The 21338-nt window shown below is 41.3% G+C and overlaps 1 protein-coding gene across 4 annotated transcripts; it reads left to right on the forward strand.

The window, feature by feature from the left end:
* The first annotated feature begins 66 nt into the window (after positions 1-66).
* Positions 67-19970, forward strand: CDC25C (cell division cycle 25C). Of its 4 annotated transcripts, none has more exons than XM_045576543.1 (15): positions 67-192; positions 288-476; positions 658-863; positions 1849-1958; positions 3418-3463; positions 4386-4419; positions 4594-4683; positions 5618-5716; positions 6081-6239; positions 14360-14461; positions 16208-16270; positions 18031-18129; positions 18650-18783; positions 19150-19261; positions 19459-19970. In XM_045576543.1, exons 3-15 carry the CDS (start codon positions 670-672, stop codon positions 19609-19611), a joined length of 1395 nt encoding a protein of 464 aa, XP_045432499.1. In that variant the 5' UTR covers positions 67-192; positions 288-476; positions 658-669; the 3' UTR covers positions 19612-19970. The 4 variants fall into 4 exon arrangements, with proteins under 4 accessions (XP_045432499.1, XP_045432501.1, XP_045432500.1 ...); XM_045576544.1 differs by having other exon boundaries at positions 76-197; XM_045576545.1 differs by lacking the exon at positions 14360-14461.
* Positions 19971-21338: the final 1368 nt, after the last annotated feature.

The raw sequence follows: 21338 nt of genomic DNA on the forward strand, positions 1-21338 counted from the left end.
AGCCAAATGATTGGCTGATAAGGTTCTGGGCGGGCGCGGGGATTGGCTGACGCAGCGTAGAGGCGAGCGGGATAGGTTGTTGGGAAGGCGGAAGGTTTGAATGGTCCAAACCTGCGGCTGTTGTTCTGCTCCGCGGCTGTAACTTAGACCCTCGGAGGAGAGAAGCCGCAAAATCGCAAGTGAAATTGTAGTGTGGGGTAAGTTGCTTCTTTCCCCCCCGATTTTCTTTAATTCTGCTCACATCTTTGCTTGTGACTGACCCCCACCCACGGCTCTTTCTCCTGAAGGTAAATCTCATACTGAAGCTTGAGGTAAGACCGGAACCAGAGCCCCACAAACGGGAATTCAGGGGACCCAAGGTATCGTCGCGAGTTAGGAGAACTGAGTTCCTTCGGGTCCGGAGTCACAAGCTGCAGTTCCAAACAAGTCAAAGCCATCTTTTTATTTCCGCTTTAAAGTCTTGACGTTTCCTCTCGGTAAGTTCGGGTCAGGCCGTTTCAGGCGAGTGCGGTTTGACCTTCAAGCCAAGTTGTGAGTCTCTACCGCTCCACTGGGCCACCGCTGGGAAGGGTGGATGAGGTTGTGAAAGCTGGACCATCTGGGATGTGCCTGTAGAGATGACGTTCTCTTCTCAGCGAGGTTTTCTTTCTTTCTTAGTGCTCGGAGACTATGTCTGCTGAGCTCACTTCATCCACAAGGGAGGAAGGAAGTCCTGGCAGAGGACCCAGTTTTAGATCCCATCAGAGGAAGATATTAAACTTGCTTCTGGAGAGAGACACTTCCTTCACCATCTATCCAGATCTCCCTGGAACTCCAGTGGACAAACTCTTCGGTGATTCTGGAAACCAAAGCGTTCTGTCTGGGTAAATCCACCTTTCACACCTTATCTACTTTTGTTTTTCTAAACAGTTCTGAGTTTAAAAAAAATAAAAAAAAATTAAAGATTATCCTGGCTCAAAGATCTGAGTTTAAGTCTTAGTCCCTGACTAACCACGTAACTCTACTGATTCTCAGACTTCTTTTCTATGACATAGAAATAATCTGTTATTATCTTACTAGGATCTTATGAGAATCAACTGATGTGATGTCTTGGAAAAGTCTTTGAAACCTCTATTGCATTATATGAGTTGGTCACTTTATTAATAATAGAGTTATTGTACTTTAAATTTTGTCCATGCCATGCTCTAATGTCTTAGCCTAGTTGGAGAGGTATAGATTTGAGAAGTACTAGACACTCAAGAGAAATAAAATCTGTGTGCTCAGAGCAGAAGATGTGGGGTCAAGACCCATTTCAGTCAGTAAACTTTGGTTCTCAATTAAAAAAAAAAAGTACTGTCTTAGTATGTTGGTGAGGAGAAAATTAGGTACAGATTATCGGAGTAGAGAAAATGGGGGAGATTTTCCTCATCCTAGTCTAAAATATCTCCAAAACCAATTGCTTTGTTTGGACACTTTTCAAATTATGTCATAATCATTGAGAGGTGTTTTTTTGTTTGTTTTGTTTTTTTAAAGAAGTTTCATGTGAACGGGAGCAGAACGGGATGGGTGTTTTCTTTCCTTTTTAAAAAATATATCTTTATTAATTTCAGAGAGTAAGGGAGAAGAAGAGAGAGATACATCAATAATGACAGAGAATCATTGACTGGCTGCCTGCATGATTGCGGGGGATTGAGCCCACAGTCCAGACATGTGCCCTGACCAGGAATCGAACTGTGACCTCCTGGTTCATGGGTCAATGCTCAGCCACTGAGCCACCCATGGTGTTTCAAATTGAGGATAAAATGATCTTTGCTTTTTAAGGATATTACATCCTAATGTGATTAATGATGTACTATTATGTCTCAACAGAGGAACCCCAAAACGTTGCCTTGATCTTTCGAATCTTAGCAGTGGGGAGATGTCTGCGACTCAGCTTACAGCTTCTGCAGACCTTGATGGAACTGGTAGAGAGAAGGAAGGTAAAGGCTTCAAGGGAAAAATAACTTAAGGGAGAGGTCAGGGTGGTAAGATAGACATGGAAGGTGGTAAAAGTAAGCAGAGAGCCTTGAAGTTGGAATTCTATGGGTACCTATAGGATTTATTTTGATTTCAGAGAGGAAGAGAGAGGGAGAGAGAGAAACATCAGTGATGAAAGAGAATCATTGATTGGCTGCCTCCTGCACACCCCTTACTGGGGATCAAGCCCACAACCTGGGCATGTGCCCTTGACCGGACTTGAACCTGGGACCCTTGAGTCTGCAGGCTGATGCTTCTATCCACTGAGCCAAACCAGCTAGGGCCCTGTAGGATTTTTTTAGGAGGATGATCAAGCCAATGGGAAGAGAAAAATAACATTAGTAGACGTCACTTTGCATTTGAAAATTTTAGACAGGAAGGAGTATTTTGTTGACTGATTAATAATATAAATTGAAACTCACTGAATGATGGGAATGGAAATAATAATTAAGATGAGAAGTGGGAGAGGACAACAGGGGAAAAGGGGACAAATATAACACTTTCAACAATAAAGAATAAAAAAAAAAAAAAAAAAAAAGCTAGGACCGGTTTAGCTCAATGGATAGAGCGTCGGCTTGGGGACTGAAGGGACCCGGGTTCGATTCCGGTCAAGGGCATGTACCTTGGTTGCGGGCATATCCCCAGTGGGGGGTGTGCAAGAGGCAACTGATCGATGACTCTCTCGCATCGATGTTTCTAACTCTCTGTCTCTCTCCCTTCCTCTCTGTACAAAATCAATAAAATATATTAAAAAAAAAAAAAGAATTAAAAAAAAAAGAGAAGTTTTATAACCTAGTCTAATATCAGCAGAGGCAAAGAAACCCACATAAATGAATACTTTGTCAGCGAATTCTTGCATTTTTATAGGGTCTGAGCCCTAAAGAAATGTGTTTTACTAGTCAGTCATTTTAGTATTTGTTGTAATTTCAGATTGCCTGAGTGATAAGCATTATTTTCTGTTCATGAAAAAAAAAATCTCTGTAGCTTACTGCATTATTTCCTAGTAGTTTGTCTTTCAATGACACACGTAAATTCTTAAGAATCTAATAAGTTTCCAAAACCAGTTTGGCTCAATGGATAGAGCGTCGGCTTGGGGACTGAAAGATCCCGGGTTCGATTCTGGTCAAGGGCATATACCTTGGTTGCGGGCATATCCCCAGTAGGGGGTGTGCAAGAGGCAGCTGATCGATGACTCTCTCATCGATGTTTCTAACTATCTCTCTCCCTTCCTCTCTGTAAAAATCGATAAAATATATTTAAAAAAAGAATCTAATAACTTGTACCTTGTACCATGAAATTGGTACCTTAGCAAGAGCCTTTCTGTTAGAGGTTAGCTTTGAAATTTATATGGCTTACTAGTAATAAAGAAAATCAGAAGGAAAGAGGATGCATGGATAAGAATAATTTCATATCTAATTGCAGGTCCTTTGGATTCTTCAGGACCTCAGGAAATACAGTTAGCTTGGAGGTAAATTCTTTTGCTAAATAAACTTTCAGTGCTGGCACAGGGATTTTATCCTATGCAAACTCTGCAGACTATGGGACATTCACTTTGGAGGCCTAAATCCTTCCCTTGAAAGGTTGTTAAGTTTCCCAGAGTGTTAGTTAATTTTAACCATCACACATAATCAGTATTATCTTTAAAAATGGAGGAAAACTGTATATTGCACTTAGATATAGGCTGTTACCTGCATGTGAGTAGTGCTATATCTTAGTGCTTAAAACTCACTGACTTAGTGTATCTTGTGTAGGCTCTAGAATCAGACTGTCTACTCTAGGGGCCTACTACTTCACCAGCTATGACTCTGACAAGTTTTTTAACTCCATCGCACCTCAGTGTCTTAAGAAACATCTCTTCTGACCCCCAATGCCTTTCAAAAATATTTTTCTTCTTTGGACTCCTTTTTAATCATCTATGCATCCAAGCCTTTGTAAGGCTTGGAATAGAACCCCAACATTTATGGCGCCCTATTGAGGGATGCCAACAGGTCACCTCGGTGCCTGCGACCCAGGAGAGACTGAGAGGTCAGCAGTTCAGCTTGCTCACCAGTCCCCACCCATCCAAGCCTGCTGCATGCCTAGCCTGGTGTTTGGTCATTCGTTCGGTTGTTTTGGACATTACAGATCCTGGCTCTTTATATATATTATGATTGTGTGTGTGTATGTGTAATATGTAGGTAAAGTGAAGGCCTTAACTCCAAGATGTCACTCAACATCCTAATATTTACCACAGAAATCACCCTACATATTGTTATTGGTAGAGACATAGCATCTAGGTATAAGGGATCCTAAAATGCAAGAAAGGAAAAGTTGGGATGCCCCAAACCACTGATGAATAACCAAATAGTATTTGGAGCTAAACTGACTGGCTTTTTTAATCTGATCTGTAGGAATCATCACAAGCACCTTATAAAATGCAGCCCAGTGAGTAGCTCCTCTTTTTTGGGTTTGGGTTTGTTTCTCAGGCCACAGCCCACCTTCCCAGACCCCACTTGACCCTTCCTGCATGCTGAGGGAGAGTTAGATGTCTCCGGTGGAAGATGGGTTTCTAGCTGTGGCTGGAGGTGTTGGATGTTCTCAAAAAACTATCTTTCGTAGGGACAGCCGCTTTGTAGCACTCCAAAGGCTTTGGACCATGGCAACCAGAAGACAGATGCGATATGTAGCTCATCCACAAATAAAGAAAATGTGAGTCTTTAATGGAAACCTAGATACATTAGCAAATGTCTTCCTTTAAGTAGAGCAAGTCGTCTCTATCATGAGACCTTGAGCTTGTTATGCCTCAGTATGCTAGACAAACAGCATTGCTATAGGGAAAAAATTATGGTTTTTGTTTTGTTTTATTTTGTTTTTTTTCTTTTAAGATTTGACCCTAGAACAGAAACCTAGCTCTAAATCTTACACAGTAGAACTTCATTATACTCATGTTTAGTTGATCGGTTTCCTTAAAAAATCTGTTAATAAGGAATTTAGGATTTAAAAAAATCCCAGATGAGAATAACGTACATAACTTGTTCACATACTATTTATTTGCATGGTTTCATGTACAAGAGTTCTTGATTTCTCACTTCTCCTGTAATATAGCTTTTTAGTTCCTTTTCTAGTAAACTGTGGTTCTTTTTGGTCTGAGCTTCAGGCCATCTTTGAGTATCAAGTTGATATTGACCTCTCCAGAATCATTAATTCTCTAATATCTCCAGCTAATCTCTTTTTCTAGCCATACTTTTCTTTTCCCTGTCTCTCCTCTTTTCCTCCAGGTCAGGAAGCAACTGATCAATGTCATTCATAAAAGATATTTTTCTTTTCTCACATTAATTAAGTTATGCCCATGTTTTTGTCTGTCCTAATCAGCGTTTTAAAAAAAATTTAATACTGTCCTTTTTAACCTCCCTTTACTCATTTTTTAAAATTCTCACCTCCTCCCTAGTCAGGCTCCTTCCTTCTTTTGGCTTATAAACATAAAATTAGTATCCCCCAAAGCAAATCCACCTAACATACATCAACTCCAAACCATAATTTGTTTGAGATGAAGGGAAAACTTACGTGTTCCATCAAATGCAATGTTTTTGTCAGGCTTACTGACACATGTCTTCCTCCAGCCAAAGTAGTTTTTCTTATGCAGGAAAACAAGGCTTTGAAGCCCTTGGAATGCGGGTCTCCCAAGAACCTGAAGTTCCAAAAGAAATCAGGGGGCCCTTACATGTCTCCCCTTTCTTCACTGGTGAGTCACTGGACATCATCAAAGGTCAGCTCAGATGTTGTGGGATATGGGATGGTAGAGCTGGATTTAGGACCCTTTGAATTTTTCTAAGCTGGCTTGAGTGAGAAAAGGGGTCGGAGAAGTAATGTTTGAACAGGGAATGGGAGGAGATGTATGTCCTCTGATCTTTTGTTTAAATTTAAGGATGGTCATATCCAAGAAATCATTGCCAAATCCAATGTCATGAAGCTTTCCCCCTATGTTTTCTTCCAAGAATTTGATAGCTTTAGCTCTTTTAGTTTAGATCTTTGATTCACTCTGAGTTGATTTTTTATATGGTGTAAATGTCCTGGGTAATTTGTAATATTGTCAATGTACTTGGCAGGACAATGGAAACCTGGTGGAAAGTGAAATGAAGTATCTGGGCAGTCCCATCGCTATAGTTCCAAAATTGGGTAAAAATCTAAAACTAGGAAAAGACCAGGCAGAGGAGATTTCAGATGAATTGATGGAGTTTTCCCTGGAAGATCAGGAAGAGTCCAAGGTAACGTGCTCTCTGTAATACTCTAATAGTCACAATTCATATGTATCTTTACATTTTCATTCCTTCATTCTTAAATGAACAGTACTACCTACCTAATATGTTGTAGTCACTGTACTAAGTGGTAGGTCTGCAGAGATGAAGACATAGTCTCTCTATTCTTTTTTTTTTTTAATATATTTTATTGATTTTTTTTACAGAGAGGAAGAGAGAGAGATAGAGAGTTAGAAACATCGATGAGAGAGAGACATCCATCAGCTGCCTCTTGCACACCCCCTACCTGGGGATTGTGCCCGCAACCAAGGTACATGCCCTTGACTGGAATCGAACCTGGGACCTTTCAATCCACAGGCTGACACTCTATCCACTGAGCCAAACCGGTTTTGGCTATGGTCTCTCTATTCTAATGGCATCTGACTGATATGGTATCAGGTCACTATGGGATTCTTCTCAACTGCTGAGTGAGAAGTTCTAGATAGTACTTTGACTGGATTACCATCAGTGTAGTCTGGTGTAAGTGATAATGGTAATGGATGGAATATACCTATTCATTCATTCACTTAATGTTGGGGATACAGTACTTACAACAATAACCCAAAAAAGTCCCTGCTCTCAAAGAGCCTACATTCTAGTGCAGAGGGAACAGACAAGTAAACAAATAACATTATAATATGGCAGATCATAAAAATACTATGGTGAAAAAAAAAAAAAAGCAGGGTAGGGAGAATAGGGATATCTGGATTGGGGTGGCAGAGATTGGGAATTGATAGGTTCATAGATTAGAGAGGAAGACCCTCAGAGTGACATTTGAATGACATCTGAAGTGGTGAGGGCCATGCAGGAGTAGGCCTTCCCTGGCTGCTGGCACCGGCTTTCCCCTGGCACCTGGGACCCGGGCTTCCCTCCAGAGGACAGCAGGCACCCAGGACCTGGCCTTACCTCGCAGCCCCGGCTTCCTCCCCAAGGTCTTGCAGTCTAATTAGCATATTGCGCTTTTATTATTATAGCTGGGCTTAGTGGTTTGGCTTAGTGGATAGAGCGTTGGCCTATCTAACTGAAGGGTTCCGGGTTCCATTCCAGTCAAGGGCACATACTTTGGTTGCAGGCTCCTGGCACTTGCATGGGGCATGCAGGAGGCAACCAATCAATGTGTCTTTCTCACATCGGTGTTTCTCTCTGACTCTCCCACTCCTTTCCCCTCTCTAAAAATCAATGGAAAAAATATCTTTGGGTGAGGAAATAAGTAAATAAATAAATGATAATCATATGGCTTTTCTTTTTTAACTTGTTAATATGGTGAATATATTGATTTTTGAACTGTAAAACAACTTTGCATTTCTATGATAACCTTATTTTGTCATGGTATACTCTTTTTATATAATTCTTTACATTTGATTTGCTAAAATTTTGTTGAGAATTTTTGTGTTTATGTTTTATAAAATTTATTGATTTTTAGAGAGAAAGGAAGGGGAAGAGAGAGACAGACATATACTGATTTGTCATTTCACTCATTTATGCATTCATTCATAGGTTGATTTCTACATGTGTCCTTATCAGGGATTGAACCCTGGCACATAGGGACGATGCTCTAATCAACTGAGCTACCCTGCCAGGGCAGAGATTACTGATCTTTAGGGTGGTTTTTTTATTTTATTTTATTTTATTTTAAATATATTTTATTGATTTTGTACAGAGAGGAAGGGAGAGAGATAGAGAGCTAGAAACATCGATGAGAGAGAGTCATCGATCAGCTGCCTCTTGCACACCCCCCACTGGTGATATGCCCGCAGCCAAGGTACATGCCCTTGACCGGAATTGAACCCGGGTCCCTCAGTCCCCAAGCCGACGCTCTATCCATTGAGCCAAACCGGTCTCAGCTAGGGTGTTGTTGTTTTTTTTAAATGTTTTTATTGGTATTTAGAGGGAGAAAAAGAAAGAGAGAGAGAGAGAGAGAGAGAGAGAGGGAGAGGGAGAGGGAGAGGGAGAGAGAGAGAGAGGGAGAGAAACATCATTGATGAGAGAGAAACATTGATCAGTTGCTTCCTACCCGCCCCCCACTTAGGAAGGAGCCTGCAACCCTGGGCATGCGCCCTGAGGAGGCATGGAACCTGGAAAAAGCATGATTCAAGGGGTTGATGCTCAACCAACTGAGCCCCACTGGCCAGGTCTGATCTTTCTTTAGTGTTTTGTTTTTCTTGGAATGTCTTTGGTATTGGTATTAGTGTAATGATGTCATCATTTGGAAAGAATTCTCTTTTTACATTTTCTGGAAGAGTTTGTGTAGAATTGGTTTTTCTTTATTTAAAAAATATATATAAGGCACAATTCACCAGTGAAGCCATCTGGACCTGGGCTCTTCTTTGTGGGAAGTTTTTTTTGTTTTGTTTTGTTTTTAATACATCTTTATTGTTCATATTATTACAAATGTTCCTCTTTTTTCCCCCCTCCATTGCTCCCCTCCACCAGATTCCCACTCCACCCTCTGCCCTTTCCCCACCCCTCATTGTCCTCATCCATAGGTACACAGTTTATGTTCAGTCTCTTCCCACATCCTTATCTCCCCTTTTCCCCGAGAATCGGCAGTTCACTCCCCTTCCATACCTCTGATTCTATTATATTCACCAGTTAATATTGTTCATCAGATTTTTTTAAATTCCCTTGGTTTTTAGATTCACTTGTTGATAGCTACGTATTTGTTGTTCATAGTTTTTATCTTTATTTACTTTCTCTTCCAAAAGAACCCCCTTCAGCAATTCATATAATTCTGGTTTGGTGGTGATGAACTCCTTTAGCTTTTTTTTTATTGGTGAAGCTCTTTATCTGGCCTTCGATTCTGAGTGATAGCTTTGCTGGGTAAATTATCTTTGGCTGTAGGTTCTTACTATTCATCACCTTGAATATTTCTTGCCATTCCCGTCTGGCCTGCATGGTTTTTGTTGACAAATCAGCTGACAATCGTATGGGTGCTCCTTTATAGGTAACTACCTGCTTTTCTCTTGCTGCTTTTAAAATTCTCTCTTTGTCTTTTGCTCTTGGAATTTTAATTATGATTTGTCTTGGTGTGGTCTTCTTTGGATTCCTTTTCTTTGGAGTTCTGTGTGCTTCCTGGACTTGTAAAATTCTTTCACCAGGTGGGGGAAGTTTTCTGTCACTATTTCTTTCAGTATGTTTTCGATATCTTGCTCTCTCTCATCTTCTGGGACCCCCATAATTCTGATGTTGGTTTGCTTGAAGTTGTCCCAGAGGTTTCTTACATTATCTTCAACTTTCTGGATTCTCTTGCCTTCTTGCTTCTGTGGAGGAGTGTCTTCTGGCTCTTTATGTTCCAAATCTTTGACTTGATTTTTGCGATCTTCCATTCTGTTTTTAGGACTCTGTATAATATGTTTTATTTCAGACAATGTATTCTTTATTTCTTGTTGATCCCTTATTATTTCTTGTTGATTCCTTATTATTTCTAGTTAATCCCTTTTCATATCCTCATAGGACTTATCGATCTTTTCTAGGAGATTCTTGAAAAACCTTATAAGCGTGATTTTGAACTCTATATCCAGTCGCTTTTTGTCCTCCATTTCTTTCATTTGTGATCTATTTCCCTGTCTTGGCATTTTTGCAGCTTTCCTGAATTGGTAGCCTTAAAAGTCTGTGTTCTGCCGAAGCCAGTTTGGCTCAGTGGTAGAGCGTCGGTCTGCGGACTGAAAGGTCCCGGGTTCAATTCTGGTCAGGGCATGTACCTTGGTTGCGGGCACATCCCCGGTGGGGGGTGTGCAAGAGGCAGCTGGTCAATGTTTCTCTCTCATCGACGTTTCTAGCTCTCTATCTCTCTCCCTTCCTCTCTGTAAAAAATAAATAAAATATATTTTAAAAAATAAATAAATAAAATAAAATAAAAGTCTCTGTGTTCTGCTTGGATGGGATGGAGTTTCAGGGTGGAGCCTACAGCCTTGGCTTCCATCAGCCACATCAGCCACGCCCTATGTGGCTCCTGAGTCTCAGTGTTTCTCAGGGTCCTTCGGTACTCGCTGTAAGCACCTCTGAGAGTGAGGTGCCCTCGAGTTTCACCTGCTACCAAACAGTCTAGTCTCTCCCCCAATGAGCCCGGAACTGGGGTTCAGTTCAGTTCGAAGTGGGGTTCAGAGCAGTCTGGAGCTTTTGTCTCCTTCCTGCCAGGGCAATCCCGCAGCACAGCCAACCGTCCCTTCTCTGCAAGCAATGTGCGCGCCTCCGGGGGCTCTGCCTTTCGCCGCTCCCCTGGGATTCCGCCTCACAGCCCAGGCTTCCTCTGTTTGAGCCTGGGTCCCCAGGGTCTGGCCTAGAACTGAGGTTCAGTGCTGTCGGGTCTGGGGTTCAGCACAATCCGGAGTTTTTATCTCCTTCCCGCTAGGGAAAGCCAGCCATGCACTCAGCCTCCCCCTCCCCATCAGCTCTGTACCTTAGACTTTTACAGCTCCTCTGATTTTCCTTCTGGTTTTCTCTTTCCTTCTTGTTGTAGAATTTCCAGTCAGTCGACTTTCCTGTAGCTCTGGGAAATGTCCATTTTATATTTTAGTTGTATTTTATTGAAATTGTTGTGTGCGGCTGCGATTAGGTGTTTAGCTATGCAGCCATCTTGGATCCTTCTTTTGTGGGAAGTTTTAAAATGACTAATTCAGTGTCTTTACTTATTGTACGTATAGTCTGATTTTCTGTTTTTTTCTTGAGTTAGTTTCAATAGTTTTTGTCTTTTTAAGAATTTGACCATTAGAGCGTCGGTCTGCGGACTGAAAGGTCCCAGGTTCGATTCTGGTCAAGGGCATGTACATTGGTTGCGGGCACAACCCCGGTAGGGGGTGTGCAAGAGGCAGCTGGTCGATGTTTCTCTCTCATCGACGTTTCTAGCTCTCTATCCCTCTCTCCTCCTCTCTGAAAAAAATCAATAAAATATATTAAAAAAAGAAAAAAAGAATTTGACCATTTAATCTTAAGTTTTCTCATTTATTAGTATATTATAGCAGTGTTTTTCAACCTTTTTTGGGCAAAGGCACACTTGTTTCATGAAAAAAATCACGAGGCACACCACCATTAGAAAATGTTAAAAAATTTAACTCTGTGCCTATATTGACTATATATAAAGTAATTCTCTTGAATAGGAATCAAATAAACACAAAGAAAGTATTTTATAATTACTTTATTCTGAAATATTAAGTAAACAAAATAGTGAAAAATTATAAAATTCTTGTCTTGTCTGCACCTACGGCACACTGCCGCGGAACAGGGGTTGAAAAACGCTGTATTATAGTATTCTCTTATGGTCTTATTTCTATAATGCCCTCTTTTCATTTCTGATTTTAGTAATTTGAGTCTTCTCTTTTTTTTTCCCTTTGTCAGTCTAGACCAGCTGACTTTCTGTTCTGTTGTTTTTTTTTTATTCTCTACTTTATTACATTTTGCTGTAATCTTTTTTATTTCTTCCTTTTACATACTTGCTTTAGATTTGGTTTCTTCTTTGGTGGAAGGTTAGCTTATTGACTTCTGTCTTCTTGTTTTTTTTAAATATATTTTTATTGATTTCAGAGAGGAAGGGAGAGGGGAAAGAGATAGAAACACTAATGATGAGAGAGAATCATTGATTGGTTGCCTCCTGCATGCCCCCTATGGGGGATGGAGGCCACAACCTGGGCATGTGCCCTTGACTGTAATTGAACCCAGGACCCTTTAGTCTGCAGGCCAGTGTTCTCTCCACTGAGCCAAACCAGCCAGGGCGAAGTCTTCTTTATATAGGTGTTGACAGCTATATATTTTCATCTAAGCACTGCTTTAGCTGCATACTGTAAGTTTTGGTAGGTTGTGTTTTTGTTTTAATTTATTTTAAAGGATTTTTAAATTTCCATTGTGTTTTTTGTTGATCCACTGATTATTTAGTAGTTTGTTGTTTAATTTCTACATATTTGTGAACTTTCCAGATTTTTTTTTAGTTGCTAATTATTCCACTGTATCAGAGAACATATTTTGTATGATTTGAATTTTTGAAACTTATTGAGGCTTATTTTATGACCTGGCATAAGGTCTCTCCTGGAGAATGTTCCATGCATATTTAAGAAGAATGTATATTCTTTTGTTGTTGGGTCCAGTGTTTTATCGATATCTATTAGGTCTAGTTGATTTATAATATTGCTTCAATTAGTTTTTGCGCTAATAATGCTGTACTAAATGTGACCATCCTAGGTCTTGCCATTCTCACTGGGCCTTTCCATTTGTAGTTCCTTCAGCCTGGAACATTGATCCCATAAGCAACACATAATTTTCTCCCTCATTTCAGTCTCATTTTCCCACATATGTCACCGTGTCAGAAAGGCCTTTTCCTGACAACCTTTCCAACCCTAACATTCTTTTTATATATTTATTCTTCTTTATTTTTTACTTAAAGCATTTGTCACTACTTACAAACATAGAGTATATTTATTTGTCTGTCTCTTCTATTCCCTTACTCACTGTTATGTCACCTAGTAGGGCCTCTAAAATTGTGAAGCAGGTGTGTGGATATGGAGATCTGGAAGTAAGAGCAGAGGTCTTAACTGGTGATAGAAATTTGAAAGTCATCAGCATAAAGGATAAATTTAAAAGTATGGGTTAAAAAAAACAAACCTATGGCAAGAGTGAAGAGATAAAAAAAAAAAAAGGACAAGTATCTAGCCCTGATGAATCCAACATGTATAGAGATTTAATAGGCTAGGAGGCCCAACAAAGAAGACTGAGAAGGAGTAACAGAGAAGTAGTACATCACAGTTCTTTTAGTATAAGGATTCCCAAATTACAACTAAATTTAAAAACTAGGAGGTTTTGTCATTGAAGCCAAAGAAGAGGCAATTAGCAACTCAGTGGAAGCTTCTGTGAGGTTCAGAAAGACATATGGCTAAAGAAGTGACTATTAGATGTGGAACATGAAGATTGTTGATGATGTTGACAAGAGCACCAGGTTGGTGCAGACAGTAGCGGGCCTACGTGTATTGAAGAGTGCATAGGCCATGAGGAAATGGTGATGCCTTCTCAGTTTACAAAATTCCTTCCTTTTAAAAAAAAACAAAAAAACAACTAAATATATTTGGCTATTTTATAACATAAGTATACTAGTGGCCCGGTGCACGCGATTCATGCACATTAAAAGGAAGACCCAGAGTCAAGTCCCTGCCCATCCACATGCACCTCAAAATTGTGTGAGACCCAGCCCCAGCCGTGCCCCCTCCCCCCCAACTGGGCTAGATCCAGACCTGGCCAGCCCTGCTGGGCAGGGGTCATAGCCTCAGGTCCCCCAGCTAGGGCGGTGGGGTGTGCTGGAAGGTCGCTCATCAAGCCCCGCTAGGTGGGGGACACTGCCTGAGATCCCCTGTCAAGCCCCGGTGGGTGGGGGTTGGGCACAGCCTCAGGTTCCCCAGCCCGGCACCGGGAGGAGGGGGCACAAACTCAGGTCCCCTGGCCCAGTGCTGGAGCATGGTGTGGCCTGAGGTCCCCTGTCATTGCCCCCTGGGGCAGGGGAGGGTGCAGCCTCAGGTCCCTGCGGATCACTCGTTAAGGCTCCTTAAGGAAACTTGGCCTCAGCTGTGGGTGCAGCCATCTTTGTGACGGAGTGATGGTCAATTAGATATTCCCTCTTTATTCGGTAGGATGATAGTAAAGAAAGTGCAAATAAACAGAAAGAAGCTGTGGCCAATGTCCATAGTCCCACAGGCCAGAGATAATCGCTGTAAACACTTGATGTTCTTCCAGGTACTTTCCTATGAAATAATGTTTCTTTTATTGAAGTAGCATTACAAAGTATTTTTCGAACCTACTTAATGATATCATGAACTTATTTTTATGCAATGAAATTAATCTACAATGTTTTATTGCATAATAGTAATTTATAATATCTGGTACATGATTTATTTAACCAAGACCTGTTATTGAACATTTAATATATTAGTAATTTTTTCTATCCATCCTTATAGTCAAGTTTTTTTGTGCATATCTTTATTTCCTTAGGAAAGCAGGTGGACTTATTTGAACAGAGGGTATGCAATTTTTTAATGATTCTCCACTTCTTCCATCCCCTGATTTTTAAACTTTTAACATGAGAATTGAGTGTATGGGAATCTTGTCGTTTTCAGGGCTTAGGTCTGAGGAAGACAGTCTCTCTCTGTGACATTAATGCCACTCAGATGCTGGAGGCAGCTTCTAACCAGGGGTACCTGACTGGGGATTTCTCCAAGGTGAGCGTGGGTGCACCCTTTCTGTATTTGAGTCATTTGGGGTCTGAATCTTTCCTTCTCTGCTTGCAGAGAACACTAGGTATAATTTAAAAAAGAAGAAAATGCACATGCTATCCTGGACATTTGAAAGCTATCTCTTCTGTTACCATTTTTTTAGCTTAATAAAACATTTCCATTTTTGTCCTGTAGGCTACTCTTTTTAAAAAAAACAACAGCATTTTTAAAAATTGGTTGAAGAGAGGAAGGGAGAGAGAGAAACATCAATGATGAGAATTATTGATCAGCTGCCTCCTCCATGCCCCATAAGGGGGATTGAGCCAGAAACCCGGGCGTGTGCTCTGACCAGAAATGGAACCATAAACTCCTAGTTCACAGGTCAATGCTCAACCACTGAACCACACAGGCCAGGCTAATTGATCTTTAGAATTCCCAAACAGAAAAATGTCAAAGCATTTCTTAAAATCTTAGAGGCATTTTTCCCCTGCATATTTGTTTCTACATAGCAAATTAGTAACTTGTAAAAGGTTGTTCCCATTTTTGTTTTATTCTAGTTTTGTGATTTTTTTGTTTTTATTCCCCGCCCCTTCCTCTCTAAAATCAATTTAAGAAAAAATTCCACTTCACCATTTTTAAAAATATATATTTTATTGAGTTTTTACAGAGATGAAGAGAGAGGGATAGAAAGCTAGAAACATCAATGAGAGAGAGACATCGATCAGCTGCCTCTTGCACACCCCCCTACTGGGATGTGCCCGCAACCGGTACATGCCCTTGACCGGAATCAAACCTGTCAGTCCGCAGGCCGACGCTCTATCCACTGAGCCAAACTGGTTTCGGCATCCACTTCATCATTTTTAACAATACAGTATTTTATTCTATTGTTGGCTTGATAAATCCCTTCTAAAATATTTTATAATTTTTTTTGTGTGTGAAGTATACCAGGATGGACATAGTTGTAGCTACATCTAAAACTTTATACACATTCTTTTTTTTTCTTTTTTCTTTTTTGTTATTTATTTATTTATTACATATTTTATTGATTTTTCCCCCCTCCCTCCCACACATCCCCTCCCTCCCCAGAGTTCCATGTCCATTGGTTGTACTTTTATACACATTCTTAATTAGTTTCTTTGATATAAATTGAACTGCTACTGCAGTTTTTAGAAATTGAGTGCACATTATAGAGACCATGGGTGGAGTAAAGTTCATTTGGAAAGATGGACAATAGCCCTAGCTGGTTTGGCTCAGTGGGTAAAGCATTGGCCTGCAGCCTGAAGGGTCCTGGGTTCAGTTCTGGTCAAGGGACATGCCCGGGCTGAGAGCTCGATCCCTGGTGTGGGGTGTGCAGGAGGCAGCTGACCAATGATTCTCATCATTGGTGTTTCTGTCTCTTCCTTTCTGAAATCAATAAAAAATATACTTTTTTAAAAAGAAAGAAGGACAGCCGAGGCCGGTTTGGCTCAATGGATAGAGTGTCGGCTTGGGGACTGAAGGGACCTGGGTTCGATTCCGGTCAAGGGCATGTACCTTGGTTGCGGGCACATCCCCAGTAGGGGTGTGCAAGAGGCAGCTGATCGATGACTCTCTCTCATCGATGTTTCTAACTCTCTATCTCTCTCCCTTTCTCTCTGTACAAAATCAATAAAATATATTTTTTAAAAAAAAAAAAAGGATAATATTTGGGCGTTTTTTCTCAAATTTGGTTATAGAAAAATTGCTGTTATTTCATCTCTTTGGTATTTCTAGGTATGTGCACTGCCAACCGTGTCAGGGCGACACCAAGATCTGAAGTACATCAGCCCGGAAACAGTAAGCAGATTTCTGGAGATGGTAACTGGTTACATAAGCTACCATCTGGTCTGTTCTGTCCCTAAAATCCCCACTTCCGATTGTATTTCTTTCACTGACTGTGTTCGCTAACAGATTCCTTATTCAACTGAAGCTGTGTTAAAGGACTTACTTTTATCTCATTCTTCTGTCATCTTCATTTTTAATTAAATGAGTGATATGTAATTTTTATGAAAGGAAAAAATGAAAGAAGGCAAGAAAGGAAGGAAAGAAAAGAAAGTTAAAGAAAAAGCAAAAACCCCAAAAGGAAAAATCACTTCATTTGAGTGATCTTACATCCTGATTTACATGTTACAATTTCATTTATGCCTACTAGTGCAGGGTAATTACTAACACCGTTCTTTTACTCAAAAAAATGTCCCAGTGCCTGGCCAGTGTGGTTCAGTGGTTGAGCATCAACCTCTGAACCAGGAAGTCAGGTTTCAATTCCTGGTCAGGGCATATGCCCAGCTTGCGGGCTTGATCCCTAGTGGGGGGTATGCAGGAGGCAGCCTATCAATGATTCTCTCTCATCATTGATGTTTCTATCTCTCCCTCTCCCTTTACCTCTCTAAAATCAATAATATTTCTTTAAATATATATATATATTTTTTATTTTATTTTATTTTATTTTATTTTTTAATACATTTTATTGATTTTGTACAGAGAGGAAGGGAGAGAGATAAAGAGTTAGAAACATCGATGAAAGAGAGTCATCGATCAGCTGCCTCTTGCACACCCCCTACTGGGGACGTGCCCGCAACCAAGGTACATGCCCTTGACCGGAATCGAACCCGGGACCCTTCAGTCCCCAAGCCGATGCTCTATCCATTGAGCCAAACCGGTTCCGGCTTATTTTTTATTTTTTTATTTTTTTACAGAGTGTAAGGGAGAGGCATAGAGAGTTGGAAATATTGATGAGAGAGAAACATCAACCAGCTTCCTCCTGCACACCTCCTCCTGGGGATGTGCCCGCAAGCAAGGTACATGCCATTGACTGGAATCGAACCTGGGACCTTTCAGGCCGCAGGCCGACGCACTATTCACTGAGTCAAACCGGTTTCGGCTATTTTATTGATTTTTGACAGAGAGGAAGGGAGAGGGATAGAGAGCCAGAAACATCGATCAATCAGCCGCCTCCCGCACACCTCCGCTGGGGATGTGCCCGCAACCAAGGCACATGCCCTTAACCTGCATTGAACCTGGGACCCTTCAGTCCGCAGGCTGACGCACTATCCACTGAGATAAACCGGTCAGGGCCTTTTATTTTTATATGTATTGACAGTGAGTGTCCACATGGGGTAGGCCAGGTGATGGAAATGATGAACTAATTTATACTTAAGGCTTTCTTTCTTTCTTTATATTGGAGGGTGGGGAACCATTTCCCGTCTCTTGCAAAATCTGGATCTCTAGCTGCTACCTGTACCACTGCAGAAGTCTTTGTCTTCTGAAAGACTGATTCCAGCCATGCCTGCCTCAAGAATAGCAGCTTCAATATGGTTTTCCCCAGTATCCTGGCAATACCAGCTATTTCGGTTCTCTAAAAAGGCCACTTGCTATTCCATTTTATGTGGGGTGGGGCTGAACCGTTGCCACATTTCAAAATAGGGGAACTTTTGGAGGCTAGTCATACAGTGGAATCCTGGGTGACTAAAGGGAGTGTAAATCAGAAACTGTGAAACTGTCTCTTTTTTCCTTCAGAGTGACAGTAAGCAGGGTGTTCAATCATCATTTCTGTGCAGGTGGCTGCCTTACTGTTGGGGAAATTCCAGGGCCTGATTGAAAAGTTTTACATCATCGATTGCCGCTATCCGTATGAGTACCTCGGAGGACACATCCAGGTGAGGTTACGTTGGGGACATTGGCAGGGAAAGGGTTGGAGACAGCTCTGTGAACTCTAGAACCAGGGCAGACCTGCATTTGGAGCACATCAAAGCTGTCAGTCTTCACTGCTCTTCTAATTCCATATACTTTGAGCAATTTACTTTCCCCTTCCCTCCTAGACCAATCTCCCTCTTTTCAGTAGGAGCCAAGGGCTCTTACATGGAAATAAAAACATTCATCCAAGGACTGAGAGGCACTTTGCAAACATTTTACTGCTCATAGTCAGTTCTCACATTGACACTACACTTCAGGCATACTTAGTTCTATGAACATTTATTGAGTAACGACTACATACCAATCTCTAAGCCAGGCCCTGGGGGTAGATAGAGAGATACAGTTAGGTCTCTTTGAAAGTGCTTGTAGTCTAGACTTCCTGGCCCAAATTTCCCAAGGTAGTATGGAATCCCAAGTATTTCTAAGTGTTGGTTTTACTGTCCACAGGCCCTTGAGGAAATATTTATTAAAATTTTTCTACAGGGAGCCTTAAACTTGTTCAGTCAGGAGGAACTGTGTAACTTCTTTCTGAAGATGCCTGTTGTCCCTTTGGATGCCCAGAAGAGAATCATCATCGTGTTCCACTGTGAATTCTCCTCAGAGAGGGGCCCCCGAATGTGAGTGTCCACATGGGGTAGGCCGGGTGATAGAAATTTGAACTTGAGTTGGGACTTAAAAGGGATCCTTCCCAGATTGAATGAATGAATGCTCTCTCCTGTGGTTTGAAGAATGATAGGGAGGTGAAGAAGGGGGTTTCAACAATTCAAAAGTTTGGAGCTGTGAAAGAAAAAGGACTGGAATTAGGCACTAGTGGAGGAAAAGAGAAAGAATGGTGCTTCTTAGATCTTGTTTTGCAAGGAAAATGAGATCTGGAAGTCCTTATGGAGCTAGCAAAAGTCTGTTCTTTCTCCCCCTCCCCATTGAGCAGCCCATGGAATCCTGACCTTCTTCTCACCTCACCCATCTCTGCGCTTTCTTTAAAGGTGCCGCTCTCTGAGAGAGGAGGACAGGGCCCTGAACCAGTATCCTGCATTGTACTACCCAGAGCTCTATATCCTCAAAGGGGGCTACAGAGACTTCTTTCCAGACTATCCGGTAAAGGATGGGATGTGTGGGCCAATGAGGGAGCCTAGACTTGGGGACGCCAACTTTAGGGTGCAACTCCAAAGGCATGCAAGGCCATCCCAGAAGAAATTGCTGATCCTTCCTAGCTACTACCATCAGCCTCTCTATTATTCTGGGTCAGCATAATAATAGAGGATCCCTTACTCTGTCCCTGACTTTCCTTTCAGGTGCTATGCGAACCACAGAGCTACTGCCCTATGCACCACCAGGACCATAAGGCAGAATTGCTGAGGTGTCGGAGCCAGAGCAAAGCATGGGAAGGGAAGCGGCAGCTGCAGGAGCAGATTGCCTTACTGGTGAAGGCTGGGAACCTACGATAATAGATCAGCTGCTGGCTCCTTAGGAGTCACCAAAAGATAATGTAGAAAACCTGGGCAGGAAGAGGTCAACAGGCTGCCAAACAGATGCAATCCTAGTCTTGGGGATTGGTTAGGTTTCGGCAGAATTGCTGGCTGGTGGAGCTGACTCTGTAAGCTGTAGCCTTGGGTTGTATTGGGGTGTGTGTTGCTTCAGGGAGTGTTTACATTCTCTTTTTAACTAGAAGCCAGCCAGCTAGCTCTTTTTCTCCCTGAGCTTCCGGCTATGCAAGAGAGTTACCACATTCTTTCTCTGTATTTTCCTTCTTTGTTTCCCCCCCTCTCTTTTTATTAAGTGGAAAAATAAACATTGTAGAATGAGAGATATGATTGTGAGCCTAGTCTGCTCCTAGAAGATTTCTATAAGGAAGTGGTCACCAAATTAGATTCTTTCCGACAAAAAGGTATAACCATTTCAAATTCAGAGTTAAGACCACATTGCTTTTCTCAAGATCAGCTAGTTGATAGAGTGTTGGCCTACGGACTGACGGGCCCCAGGTTCGATACCGGCCAAGAGCACGAACCTGGGTTGCGGGTTTGATCCTCAGTGGGGGGTGTGCAGGAGGCAGCCAATCAGTGCTTCTCATTATTGATGCTTCTATCTATCTCTTTCCCTTTTTAAAAATAAAATAAACAAATAATAAATGGAAAAATATCCTCAGGTGAGGATTAACAAAACAAAAAAAGATTAAAAAACAAAAAAAGTTTAGACCTTGGACCATCACTATCATCTAAAATCATTTAAAATACAAAATTTCAGGACTCATTCCAGACTTAGTAAATCAGAACCTCTGAGTCAGGGCCCAAAAACCGGAGTTTTAAAAATCTCCCTTGTAGGTGATTCTGATGGTCACCAAAGCTTGAGATCCACTGCTGTGGAATTAAAATCCTTCTGTGCATTCTTTAGCAAAATTCCAGGCTTTCCTTTCCTGAAGACCATCTCATGGTATGAGTTACACTCAAGTGTTTCCCAGACTCGGCCCTCTGGTATCTAGGCTTAGAAAACCAGATGAGTGTCATTCTCTATAGCTAGTGATAAGTTCAGTTTGGCTTAAAAAGTTCCTTGTCTATAGTCACAATGGAGTTTAGGCTTTTTCTATTTCCCAAACTCTTTTCTCCCCTCCATTTCACAGCTCACAAAATACAAATTTAGATTTAATGTGGTTGGAAGTATAATAGATATTTGCACTATATTTATGGAATAAGATAAAATAAAGTACCAAGCAAGATCAGTTAGATTTAAGGAAGACCTTTTATTTTTAAAAATTACTTTTAGCTGAAACCGGTTTGGCTCAGTGGATAGAGCTTCAGCCCGGGTTCGATTCCGGGCAGGGGCATGTACCAGTTGCGGGCACATCCCCAGTGGGAGGTGTGCAGGAGGCAGCAGATCAGTGTTTCTCATCGATGTTTCTAACTCTCTATCCCTCTCCTTTCCTCTCTGTAAAAAATCAATAAAATATATATTTTTAATTATTTTCAGTCGAAACTGGTTTGGCTCAGTGGATAGAGTGTCGATTTGTGAACTGAAAGGTCCCGGGTTCGATTCCGGTCAAGGGCAAGTACCTTGGTTGCGGACACATCCCCAGTAGGGGGTGTGCAGGAGGCAGCTGATTGATGTTTCTCTCTCATCGATGTTTCTGACTCTGTTCCTCTCTCTTCCTCTCTGTAAAAATATATTTATATAAAATATA

The sequence above is a fragment of the Pipistrellus kuhlii genome, unplaced genomic scaffold (genome assembly GCF_014108245.1).
Source record: "Pipistrellus kuhlii isolate mPipKuh1 unplaced genomic scaffold, mPipKuh1.p scaffold_m20_p_8, whole genome shotgun sequence".
Classification (NCBI taxonomy): Eukaryota; Metazoa; Chordata; class Mammalia; order Chiroptera; family Vespertilionidae; genus Pipistrellus; species Pipistrellus kuhlii.